General features: G+C 19.4%; 1 protein-coding gene across 1 annotated transcript, besides 1 other annotated feature; it reads left to right on the plus strand.

Annotated features, from left to right (window-relative positions):
- Window positions 1–5,075: 5,075 nt before the first annotated feature.
- Window positions 5,076–6,288: a repeat region.
- Window positions 6,289–9,571: 3,283 nt separating this feature from the next.
- Window positions 9,572–10,927, plus strand: PRELSG_0800100 (conserved Plasmodium protein, unknown function; the record flags this gene model as incomplete). Its single annotated transcript, XM_028676052.1, has 1 exon — window positions 9,572–10,927. The coding sequence occupies one exon, from the start codon at window positions 9,572–9,574 to the stop codon at window positions 10,925–10,927; it is 1,356 nt and encodes a 451-aa protein (XP_028532580.1).
- Window positions 10,928–14,742: the final 3,815 nt, after the last annotated feature.

Below are 14,742 nucleotides of genomic sequence, written 5' to 3' on the forward strand. Positions count from 1 at the left end.
CTTTCGCAGTTGTTCGTCTCCAGAAAATCTAAGAATTTCACCTCTGACATCTGAATACGAATGTCCCCAAACTACTCCTATTAATCGTAACTAAGCCAAAATAAGAAAAAAGAACAAAAATTTTAGCTTGTTCAATTTTGTTATTCCATGCTGTAGTATTCAAACCCAGTTTTACCTGTTTTATAAACCGTCTGCTTTGAACACTCTAATTTACTCAAAGTAACAAAAAATTCTCATCACATAAAGCAACGAAGAATTTTTATAAAAGAACCTATTATATTTTTAACAATACATATATTCAGAAATGTGGAAAATATAAGCCGAAGCACTATATTTAACACATATCTGATATTGTATTCGCTAATTATTGATTCTTTGAAATTCAACTACGAGCGTTTTAACTGCAACAATTTTAATATACGCTATTGGAGCTGGAATTACCGCGGCTGCTGGCACCAGACTTGCCCTCCAATTGTTACTTTAGGAAGTTTTTAAATTCCTATCATTCCAATGGCAAAGCCAAAATTTGACCTTACCTTGTTATTTCTTGTCACTACCTCTCTTCTTTAGAATTGGGTAATTTACGCGCCTGCTGCCTTCCTTAGATGTGGTAGCTATTTCTCAGGCTCCCTCTCCGGAATCGAACTCTAATTCCCCGTTACCCGTCATAGCCATGTTAGGCCAATACCCTAACATCAAAAGCTGATAGGTCAGAAACTCGATTGATATACACTAAATAAAACAAAGTTTTATTATGTGTTACTTCTTTGTTATAATTCCTTAAGTTAATAACTTTTTTCTTATAAGGCTTAACAAATACGTGTTCTACAGAACCTTTTTGGGGAACTGAAGAACAATCGTTCAAGTATTAGCTACAGCTTTTCCGTAGTTATCCTTATAAAAAAAATGTCAAGTAGATTATAACTGTTTTAATGAGCCGTTCGCAGTTTCTATATAATAAATATATATATACTTTCACTTGCATGGCTTAATCTTTGAGACAAGCATATGACTACTGGCAAGATCAACCAGGTTACTATATATATTATTTATTAATACTTATATACTATGCAAAATAGGAAAATAATAACATAATAGACTTATATTTTAAGGCTATTATATAATTATTTTAATTTCACATAGATTAAGTATAATAATAATATATTAATTTATAAATTATTTTATTAACATTTATATGAAGAACAATCGTTCAAGTATTAGCTACAGCTTTTCCGTAGTTATCCTTATAAAAAAAATGTCAAGTAGATTATAACTGTTTTAATGAGCCGTTCGCAGTTTCTATATAATAAATATATATATACTTTCACTTGCATGGCTTAATCTTTGAGACAAGCATATGACTACTGGCAAGATCAACCAGGTTACTATATATATTATTTATTAATACTTACACTATGTAAAATAGGAAAATAATAACATAATAGACTTATATTTTAAGGCTCTTATATAATTATTTTAATTTCACATAGATTAAGTATAATAATAATATATTAATTTATAAATTATTTTATTAACACTTATAGTTAAATTCTACAGAACCTTTTTGGGGAACTGAAGAACAATCGTTCAAGTATTAGCTACAGCTTTTCCGTAGTTATCCTTATAAAAAAAATGTCAAGTAGATTATAACTGTTTTAATGAGCCGTTCGCAGTTTCTATATAATAAATATATATATACTTTCACTTGCATGGCTTAATCTTTGAGACAAGCATATGACTACTGGCAAGATCAACCAGGTTACTATATATATTATTTATTAATACTTACACTATGTAAAATAGGAAAATAATAACATAATAGACTTATATTTTAAGGCTCTTATATAATTATTTTAATTTCACATAGATTAAGTATAATAATAATATATTAATTTATAAATTATTTTATTAACACTTATAGTTAAACTTTTGATGTTTTATTAAATTATTTTTTTAACATAAAATTATTTTTTATATTAGTATAATTTTATGAAAAAAAAGAATGTATCCAATGAATTAAAAAAAAAAAAATTTTAATTTTATTTATTGTGATACTTTTAATTTTAATACATTAACATTTTTACAGAATATAGTTAAACAGATTATCATTCAAACATTTGAATTTTCATTTACTTTTTATAAGAGCATAAATTGAAAATTATTTAGATTCACAAAACTTTATCCCTTTTAAAAAAGAAAAAATTTTAATGAGGTGGTTTATTATAAAAAATTTTATTATATGTTTATAAGATATTGGTAAATTAATAAAATTTTTACAGAGAATACTTTTATAAATTTAATAAATTTTATGCTACAATACATTTGTATCACTCTTAACATGTAGAGATTTTATACATTTACATTATTTATTAATTTGAAGCAAGTATATTACGTAATAATATAAAGGAATTTTTGTAATATAATATGCTATAAAATGTCAATTAATTTTAAATTATTTTTATATGCATGCAAATGATGAAAATCATTAAAATATATATATTCATGAAGTGTGATTTATATAGTATCTTGAATAAAAATATGTAGATCATATAAAAAAAATAAAATATGCATTTTTTTTTTTTAATTTATGTAATTACAAACAAAATACGATTTCATAACTCTTAATATGCATAAATACTTGTATATATATATATGTATTACGTTAAATATATATTTTGACAAAGTAGTATATTATAATATTTAAAAAAAGAAAATGAAGCAATATTTTGTTTATAATAATAGGCATAACACAATTTTTTTTAATTTACTTTTATAAAAAATTAGTGCGATATAATTTTGACATATTGTAAAATTTTTATGTATATGTCATAAGAATATCTCAGATTATTCAAATATTGTAAAATATAATAATAGATATTATAATTTTATTTATTTAAAATGAAATATATATGTATTAGCCACTTTTTTTCTTGATAAAAAAATTTAGTAGTTTAATAGAAAGTTTCCAATAGCAAATTTAATCAACTTTTTTCTTTCATTTTTATTTATTCTTTTCATTTTAAATTTATTTCTATAATTATGCAGAGATTCTAATTTTAAAGTATTAATTTACTGGAGAAATATAGATTATTATATAAAAATTTACAAATAATATTTTATTTATATTACTTTATTTGCTTTACATGCATTTATTTATTTAATTTCTTAACTTCATATTATTTCTCATCAACAAATGTTATTAATATTACTTTAGCATAACACATCTTCATTTATTTAAAAGTAGTTAGAATTGTCAGCATAACTTATTAATTATTATTTTATACTTTTAATTTTAACTGATATGATTTTTTTCATCATAATTATCATAATAATATTCATGCATATATTATTCATTTTTCATATTTTCAAGCATATCATTTTTGTCACCATTCTTATAGTTTTCGTCATTAGTATACCATATATTGTCTTTATAGTAATAGTATGTCGCACTACAATAATATTTATTATATCATATAAAATATCGCATAAATACTGCCTTTAATTTTTTTTTATATATGTTATTTTTTTTAGGGTTTTTGGATATCCTTATATTTATTATTATTAAAATTAATTTATTATGTAATTTAAATTATACAAACTACCTAATTATGTATAGTTTCATAATTAAACTACTGTAAATATTAAAGATTTTTAAATTGAGACAATCATTTCCTTAAAGAATAAAAACAATTCAGCAATTAAATTTAAGAAGACATGGGCTATTTTTTAAGAATTAGTTCATGATTTTACTATTTTTAGAACAATTTTGTTCTTCATTAATAGCTTTGACTTATTTTTGTTCTAAACGTCAGATATCTTTTTGATGCATTAATTTCATTTCTTATAAGTACTTTTACTAGTTAAGACTATCCTTCCTTATTACCTTCTTTTCAAATCTACATGATATATGTATTTATTTAACATCTTTAAATTTAAAAATATTTCATGTATTAATATTTACTATAATATTTAACCCTCTTTTATTCTTTTTAAAAAAATACATACTTTGGCATGTTTTTAATATTTAATTATTTTTTTTTTTTTATATATATATATAAAACGTTAACGATTAATTCTAATTATCACCTAACTCAAAATAGCAATTAAGTATAATACAAAAATGTCATATTTGAACTTTCTTCAAAGTATATATATGTAAATTATTATTAAGATAATAATCATAAATTGACAATTATAACTTTTAAAATTTTTATAATTATACTTAAGGCATCCATTTTATTTTTTGAAATATGTTAATATATTATTCTTAACATTTATTTATGGATACAAGTTTAAATTATTCTTTTATTTGCTTTTGATACCTTTTTTTAATTTCACACTTCCTGAGTTAATATATATAATATATTTATACTTATTATTTTCACTTAAGACATAAAACATCATTTTTTTATGATTATTTTTCTCAATTTTCAACTATAAGTTTTTAATAAAGAACAATTTTTGTCTAAAATATGTTAAATTTATTAAAATGTAAAAGTTTCCAAAATTATAATTCAACTATGTAGTATCAATCGTGCATTTAGTAAATACATACTTGTATTTTCCTACAAAATCTTCTTTAAATATTATTTTAAAAAGATAAAAATTATATTATAATCGATTTATTAAATTATATTATAAGCTTTTTTTTCTATTATTCAGAGTAAAAAAAAATTTTTCTTTCTCAATTTCTAAGATTACTTAAATTTCCCTTACTCTAATTGTAGTCATCTTTAAAATTTTCATTTACAAAAAAAAAAAATAAAATCTTGATTTCTATCATAAAAATAAAAAATAACTTATTTCTTGCCTCATCGAGACTTCTTTAGGTATCTATCGGTTTAATGCATTAAGATGTGATAATAATAGAGCATATTTTATTTTACATCCTTTAATATTTTCCTAAGATTTTGAAAAAGGTTAATGAATTTTGTTGTTAAACATGTTACTCCATTTATTAAGAAATAAAAGAATGATCCTGTAAATAAAATGCTTCCTTGGCTTTCTTAATAATTTAAAGATCATTTGTCTCTATTTATACTTTTATTTTTTTAGTTATTTGTAGATAAAGAAGAAATATTACTCCTTTCATAAGTATCAACATAATCCTTAAGCTTCCATGCTGAAGAAGCAATTATTATCCTTCTTCTTTTATCTGTTATATGGATTAAGCCTTTAAGTTGAGACTTGCAAATATGTTTGATTGCATTACCCGACAATTTAATGTGCACAAGGTTGATATAAATTTCTTTACCTACATAATAAAAAGATATGGTTTTTAAATTTTTATTTTTAATTTTACTCATTCATTAGAGCAGACAAAGAGGATTGTATTGTATATTATAACTATAAGGTTTCATTTTATTTCTTTCGTATTCAAATAGTTCATAAGATAAAATAATACTTACTTTGATAATTATGTATTCATATTTATTTTCTCTTTAAATTTATTTAAATCTTTATATGCTTTCTTCGACAAGTAATTCAAATAAATAATTATCATTTCAAGAGATTTTTTGGTAATATTTCCGAAAAATCTCGATATATTTACAGCCAATTATAAACACAAAAAATATATCTCTTCTATGACACTGTTAAGGGTATAAATTAGTATAGAAGCTTGTACCATTTATTCAAAAAAAACTCTTTTCCTCAAAAACTATTTTAAGTATATAATCTAGACATTTGTGAAAATTTTCATTGATAACATTTCCTTGAAGTTAATTTGCTCTAGTAATATAAAATTTTATTTTCAATTGTTTAATTATATAATTTTGAAATTCCTGATTCATATCAATCCTATTAAATAAAATTAAATTCATTTGGGAAAACAAAAAATAGGAACTTATATTTTTCCAAATATATTAATGTTTCTGAAGCAATAGGATATTTCTCTGCTACACCCATTACCATACAATATAAATAATTATTAATTTTACCCGTATAAAATATTATTTCTTTTCTATAATGTGGGATTCATAATATGTAATGAAATAATATCAAATACTTTTGGTTTAGATGTTGTCTGATTTCTATTAAGCTTAAATCTATTATTATTTATAAATTGGCAAACTAAATAATTTGTAACAATTTTCTTTATCTATTACTATAGAAATGATACTAGAAATATATTTAAATTTTCTTCAGCATTTTGTTTTACCTACGTTTCTTTTCAAACATGCTATTATATAGCACAAATACTAAATCATTACTACAGTTTTATGCTGTGTATGGTCTTCATGTTTATAATGAATAGAAAAATTATCTCTCCACATTACGAATCCTGGTAAATTAAATTTATATTCTAGAAATACATATACAATATCATAATAATACGAAACGGAATATGAATTTCATATTTGCAGGGAAATTCTTTATAGTTTTATTAAATTGTTTGTTCAAACAATTCTGTACATCACTGAACAAACAAATTAATAAAAAGCATGCATAGTAATTCCTAATGGTTTTATTTGTTATAATATCAGTTAAAATAAATTATTAATTATTAATTATTTCTAATAGATAATATCAACTTTAAAGTTTATTTATCGTTTGAGTTAATATAAACACTACAAAGTTATTATTACGAACTAAAGAATATATATCACATAAAAAAAATTATATATTTTTTTTTAAGAAAATATAAAAAGAAAAACTAAACAAAATTTATTATTTATATACCCTCATATTTTTACATTAATTTTTTTAACCTTTTTTTTTTTTTTTTTTTGCGTAACACGCCAAATTAAAAAAATTATTCTTCAAAAAAGAAAAATTATTACTTTTTCTCTTTTTTGCTATTTTGCAAGTTTTTTTTTCCTACGTTCATGTTATTTAAAGTTGCACAATGTAGTGTATGTTTTTTAATGTATATATTCTCTTAGCATGCAATACATGCACAAATGAGTATTAATTTATTATTTATTTTGTGCTATCATTTAGAATAAGTCGATAATACTATTTATTAATCAACTTTCTAAATTATTATTAGTATATCGATTATATATTATGTTTATAGAATACATTTCTACATTTGATAATATGCAATCAGAATTCCTTGTTTTTTATCTAATTCCATAATTTATATCATAACATATATAAAAATGTTATTTTTTTAGTATAACTATTAGTATTTTACTTTTCATATTGTTCTTAGTTATTTTTTTAGAATAATTTCATAGATCTAATTATATTAAATTATTTGGTTCATCAAACAATAAGAAATTATAAACATATAACTTCAAATCTTTAATAAATGAAATTGTGGATTCTGAAGCATTAGTCTTCTTATTAGAATTAATGAACTTTTTCACTTGTAAAAATTTTCCATTTTGACCCTTGAATACAAATTTAGTTAGCTTAATTTTGCAACTTCTAACTATTAGTTATGTATGTATACATTAATAATTCTATAAAATATGAATAAGTTTTTGTAAAAAAAGCTTTATTATCTTACATACTTCAACTTTAGATAATTTTAGTATATTCACTTTTACTTAAAAAACTATAAACTAAATGAAATATATTTCCAAAGAATTTTCATTAAAATCAGATAATCAATAGGAATTTTATCTTAGCACTATTTTTTTCTTTTAGAACATTAATTTATTAAATTCAAATATGTTAGCAAACATATTTAAGTTTCTCTACTTCTCAATACATTATGATATTTTTATAGAATACAATTTAAAAGTAGTATGATTTACTTAATCGTATGTTTCTCACTTCATAATGAATCCAAAGATTGCAAATTTAATCGTTAATTATATGCTATACTTATGGATGATATTATTTATTGAGTCATCACAACTTAAAAAAAAAAAAATTAAGATAATAAAATGCAAAAAATAAAAATATTACTATTTGATAGTTTTACTTTTTTTATAATATAGAAATAATTCATCACCTAATTCATAAATATCAAGTAAAAAAATTTTTTTTATTTGCTCTTAAAATTTTTATCTTTGATTACAATAAAAAAAGATTCTAATATTTAAAAATTAATTTAAAAAACATATTTATTTTATAATTTAGGCTTTTAAAAACCCTCACATTTATCTAGTATTTAAATATATATGAATGCTATGCACATGCACCTATTTGTTCTTTTGTGTACATCTAAGTAGTATCTTAATATCATAAAAAAAATGTTGGTAACTCTTTTTTTAACTAGTTTGTTAATTTAATAAATTAAAATGAAAAGTAGAAAAATAAAACAAATCATCCTTTAATATTTAATAATTATTTTCTCATAAAAAAAATTTTTTTTCTCTCTAATTAATTGATATAATTTGATAAAAAAAACCATATTATAATAATTATCAATGGATCATATCAATATTTACTATGTTAATGGTTGAAAAATATAGAAAAAAAATTATTAAATTTTATTAAGATTCAATCTCTTATTTTTTTATTATTTTACCTTTTTTTATTTTATTATATCTTTAAATTTCTTAAGTAATTTTAAAACATATATTTTGTAATTATAGATCTCTAAAAAATCACTTTTATATCCTACTTTTTAAATTTTAACGCTACAAAAAAAAAAAAAATATAAAATACTTATATAGAAAGTTAATTTTAATAAAATCATAATCCACTATATAAGCAGAATTTTATTGCAAAATATTTTTTAAAAATTAAACCATGTAGTATTTTATCAATAAAATATCAACTATTGGGTGATTAGGAATATAAAAATAAAATTCATTTTGTACATCGAATTATTCTAATATTTAAGAGAAAGTACATAAATATGATATTTAACTGATAATAAAGCATAATTTCTGAATTCATTACAGAAGTGTAGAAAGAACAACTTAGTATATTACTATGTATATAAAAAATAATTTTTAAATAATCACCTCTTAATTAACATTACTATAGAATATTTGTTAAAAATTTATACACTACAACAATGCTTGAGGTGAACAAAAAAAAAAAAAAAATAATAATAATCACTCTATTGCTAAATTATTTAGATTGACGAATTATTAAAAAATTATTAAGGAAACTTAAAAGTGAAACTCTTTATAAGTCAATTTTGAAAAGATAGTGTTAAAATTTTCTTACGAATTATTATGATGAATTAGCTACATATGTTTGATTTACTATATATTTCTAAATATTTTGTAGAGAAACAATTCTGACTTTAAAATTAAAAAAATTTATATTATATCATATTCTATCTGCACCTATTGAGCTTCCATTTTTACTTATATTGTTTTACTTTTTCTCAAAATGTTGAAACATAAATTTTATTATTCATTTCATTATTGTAACAGATTCATCAAAATAAAAATATCTGCCAAACAATAACCATATATGGGTTATTCATTATTTTTTATGAACATTTAAAAACAATTTTTTTTTTTTTTTTTTTAAAATAATAACAATTTTTTTGAATATTATACCAGAGTATTTTTTATAATTGTCATTCACCCTCTTTAATTTTTTTTTCTCCCATATAAATAATTTTATCTCTTTTATTTTGAGTTAATTTTTTTTTATTATTTTTTTAAATAAATTTCTTTAAATTTGATTTGTTTGCTTTTAATTCCCCGTATAAATGCCTCCCATTATATTGTGGATATTAACATTCTTTTTTTTTTTTAAATTATTATTATGCAGCTTAATAGCTTCAAATTTAACAGAACCAGAAGATACAGATTTTAAAATTATTTATGAGTCGCATTCAAGACATTTGATTATTACAAGTAAAAATCAGGAAACCTGTAACAGTACTTACTATATAAACGAACAATGTAAAATCATTGATTCTCATATAGAAATAAGTAAGAATAATACTGAATTATGTTTAAATAAAAATAAATGTTCTTACATTGAAAAATATATATTTGAAACTGTTGGGATAGGCATAGCTTCTGAGGAAGATTTTTCCAAAGAACTTCCTTGCAATAATGAAAATGATAAAACAAAGCATGAATGTAATAAGGAATTATACATAAATGAAAACATAAAATGTATGTGTTGTAAAAAAGATACACCATATATTACTACAGATGAAGCATATAAGAATGCACACACAAAATGCTTAAATTATAATCAATACACTTTCAGTGAATGCAAATGCTTACTAAAATATGATACAAATGATGATAATATAACTACAAATAAATGTGAAAATTTCACATGTAGAGGAGGTTTATGTACACTTAAAGTAAATGGAGAACCATTTTGTTCTTGTTTTGATAACTATTATTTTGATAAAAATAAAAATGAATGCAAGAGGCATGAAGAAATAAGACATAATACTCAATTTAATGAAAATGAAATTACTCCTTCTAAAGTATATAATACATCTATGCCTTCAACTGATGGATTTCTATTCAATAATAATAAAAAGAATCCTCCTGGATTTTTTTTCCTTGACGATGATAAGAGCATATTAATAATTAAGAGAAAAAAAGAAGAAAAAGAATCAGATAGTTTACATACTGAAGAAGAAAAAGAAACAGGTAGTTTACATACTGAAGAAGAAAAAGAAACAGGTAGTTTACATACTGAAGAAGAAAAAGAAACAGATAGTTTACATACTGAAGAAAAAAAAGATAAGAATGAAACTTCCGAAAAAATAGATAACATAGAAGAATCAGTTTGTCTTAGAATTGAATGTTTTAGTGACCTTAAAAAACCTAAATGCTTTTGCTTAAATAGGAAAGGAGAAAAGATTGGACATAACATCTTTGATGTTTCTAATATAAACATTTGTACTCTTAATAACATAATTTGTGATAATGGGAAATGCAATAATTCATCAAAAAAGGATTATTTAGGTTGTATTTGTGATCAAAATTACATATATGATAAGGACTTAAAGGTTTGCATTAGCTTTTCTTTAAGAACATTTTTAAATTTTATACTTGCTATTATAATATATATTGTAATGTTAATTATAAATTGAAAAAAAAAATAAATACTTTTGTAAATATTTTTAATATTTTTAAAAAAATCATATAGATAATCATAAATGTTAAAATAAAATTTTTATGTATATAATAATTGCATAATATATTAATACATAATATTTTTTATTTTATATACAGATATGGCTTAAATCCATGCGTATATTTATATAAAATATATATATATTTTTTTTTTAAAGAATTAAATTTACTAAAGCTTATAGAAAATATCCTCAAACAACTATGATATTATATGTATATATTTAAATAATTATAATTTAGAAATTATTTTTATCTTTTTAAAAATACAAACACAAATTTTTTGTTTATGTTTTTTTATTTTTATTTTTAATTTTACTTACAAAAATAATTTAAAATATAAACAATTTTCCATTTTAATGTTTATAAAATCATTTGTAATTTCTTTTTCTTATATGCAAAACCATCTGTGAAAGTTTAATAAAAATTAATAAAATTATATTTATAGTTATAAATCTTTATAAATATATTTATCCCAAATTTTGTAAAACGCTTTTAAAGAATAATAAATAATTGAGTCAATACTTTGTAAGTTAATATTAAATATTGTAGATTAATAAAGAAGTATTTTTTTTGATATATAAGAGAATTTTTTTTTCTTTATTTTTTTTGAGTAATAATACGTAAAATATATCAAATTTTTTAATTTCAAAATACAAGAAAATATTAATTATATTTTTAGATTTTAAGTCGTTCAATATAAATGATTGTATTTTAATATGAACTTTATTTTAATGAAACAACTTAAAAACCATATATGTTTTACTAAAAAAAATCTTAATTTATGACATTCTTTAGTTTTCTTTTTAAAAAAAAATATAACGATTTTAAATATAAAACACGTCTAATTGTTAAAAATAGCTTCATATTATAGGGTTTTCATTACGTAATATGAAAAATTGTCAAATAAATGACTCAAATATGTACTTCATAGAGAAATTAAATTAAATTATTGTTAGATATTTTTGGCATATATTATGAGTAAAGAAAAAAAAAATGAACTATTTTAATATATATATGTAATATAATTTTTCTTCAAAAATAGCATAAATAAAACAATATTGGCACTTTTTGTAAAAAATTTGAACATTACGAAGTTTATGTATTGAAAAATATAAATAATAAAATTTTGTAAGCTAATTTATATGCTTATCTATATAATTTTATTTTTTTTTTATTATTTTTTCAATTATATATAAGCATTCTCTTTTTATTTTGTTTGGTTTTTATTTATTTTTTATTATTCAAATGTCCTATCATGCAATTAGGAAAAAAATTCAAAAAATTTATATAATCACATACTTTCTGTATATTTCATAAATGGCATAACGGAATCTTCTATTTTCTGTAATATTATAAAAGATATTAAATTAAATGAAAAAATAATGAAATTTTTTTTTTTTATATGATATTAAATTTAAGCATACAATAATAGCATGTGTCAGTTAATGCAAAGAATATTTTTTGAATTTAAAAATTATTGCCTTATAAAAAAACAACATAAAGTAAAAAACATTAAAATAAATGTTTTCAAGGTAAATTCTTTGTATCTATAAATGTAATAAATTGTTATTTTTATTTTATGAAAAATTCACTCATAAAAATATAATCTAAGGATATGTAAAACGTTTTAATTTTAAATATTTTATAATTTATGAAATATCCTTTTTTTATTTCAATATTTAAGTTAAAATATTAAATTATATATAAACTATGAATTATTTTGAAATGGAATTTAATAGTAATCAGACTAAGCATAGAAATTTTAAATTGTAATATTTCAGATTATGTATACAATCATTTAGTCGACTACGATGCATATTAAAATTAAGTATAATGAGTTTTTCATAGTATTTTAATAAAATATTTCCAATTTTGTAATGTTTTTTCACTAAATTATATTTTCAATATTTTAATATTAATGAAGCATATATTTTTCCTAATCTCTACCTTTTTCCTTCTACAAAAGTATCTAAAAAATTTATTGTATCTATTTTATATATTATTTCATTTGTATTTAATAATAGTACATTAACCTTTTACGTATATTATATTCAAAATAAAAAACCAATTTGTTCTGTCTTTTATATTAACTTCCAGTAAATTATAAAATAATGTAAACTGTTTTAAATTTTAAAAAGGAATTTTTTAATATTCGTATAACATGCATAATTATATATTTAGTAAAATTTTTTATTATTATTGAATTTTAGAAAAATTAAAAAGCATTCTACAAATGGTTATAAATAGAAAAAATTTTATTATATCTATGTATATGTACATTTTTTTTCAACAAAAAATATATATTTTATCCTTTTTAGTATGATGTATTTATTATTGCTTAATTTTTTTTTTTTTTTTTCTTTTTGAATAATTTTAATTATAATCATTACTTCATATTTTTTAAATATACAGATAATTGTGATATTTTAAATTAAAAAATAAGGAATTAATAATAAATTGTTCAAACAATTTTACCATACTTTCCCGAATTATCTTTATGAATACACTTTTTGTTGTTGCCTATTTTATTTTAATTATATGTTAAAAAAAAAAAAATTAGGAAATCTGGAAATCTGGAAATCTGAAAATCTTTTGAAATTTTTTTTAATTTTTTCTATTTATTAATACATTTTAAAATGACTAGATGCATATATATATATGGACATATAATTTAAGCAACATTTATTTAATAAGTTTCAATTTAAAATCTATAAATCCTTTAAAAATTAAATAAAATTTAGAATTTTTGATAATGAAACAAAAATAAAAAAAAACAAAACGTATTTAAATATTTAATTCTCGTGTTATGATAACTTTAAAATAATTCTTAGGAAAATGCAAAGCTAACTTATAAGCTGTTCCAAGTTATCATAATATGGATTTATTTTGAATAAATAAAAGTTGTAAGAATTAGTTCTTGGAGGAAAAAAAAAAATTTGAATACATTTATTTATTATGTTTTATTGTGATTATTGAAAATTATAATAATATATAAAATAGCATATTGTATCCATTATAGTTTAAAAATATAATAAATTTTCATGTAATAAAAATAATTTCATACTAAAGATATTCTTTAGAATTTAAGAACTTTTTCACAATTTAATATTCCTTATAATGTTATATTTATATATTATCGATTTTTTTCATGGATTAAAAATAATAAAAAAAATAATTTTTTAATTTTACTTTTTGAAATTCTTCATTTATTCTTTATGATATTTATATAATTACACAAAAATATTAAATGAATCAAAGAAATTATTAATAACTTTATATATATATAGTTATAAATGTTTATAAAAAAAAATTTCCACCTAATTTATTTACTAAATAAAATAATAGAAGATACTAAGATAAAAATATAGATATAATGTTAAAATTTTTCTTTTATATTTAACTATTATACATTGTAAAAAATACTAAGATAAACATAAAAGTTTTAAGTAAATTATTATATTTCCTTTCAATTCCTGAAAAAATGATTACACTACTCTAAAAAGATTTTGTTATTTTTTATAATAGAAAATTAATAAGATTTTAAGTATTTAGAAAACAAAAACTATTACATATGAAGCTATAATATATTTTTTTTTTTATTATAAAAAATATCTCTTTTTCATTTTAATGGATTATATTACAAAGATTTAAATATTTAAAAACAATAAAAAAAAAAAATCCATTAACATTTAAAAAAAAAAAAAAAAACGTTAATAATAATTAAAAATTAAATTATAAATAAATGTAAAAAAAAAAAATAAATAAATATAAA

This window comes from Plasmodium relictum, assembly GCF_900005765.1.
Source record: "Plasmodium relictum strain SGS1 genome assembly, chromosome: 8".
In the NCBI taxonomy this organism is placed as follows: domain Eukaryota; phylum Apicomplexa; class Aconoidasida; order Haemosporida; family Plasmodiidae; genus Plasmodium; species Plasmodium relictum.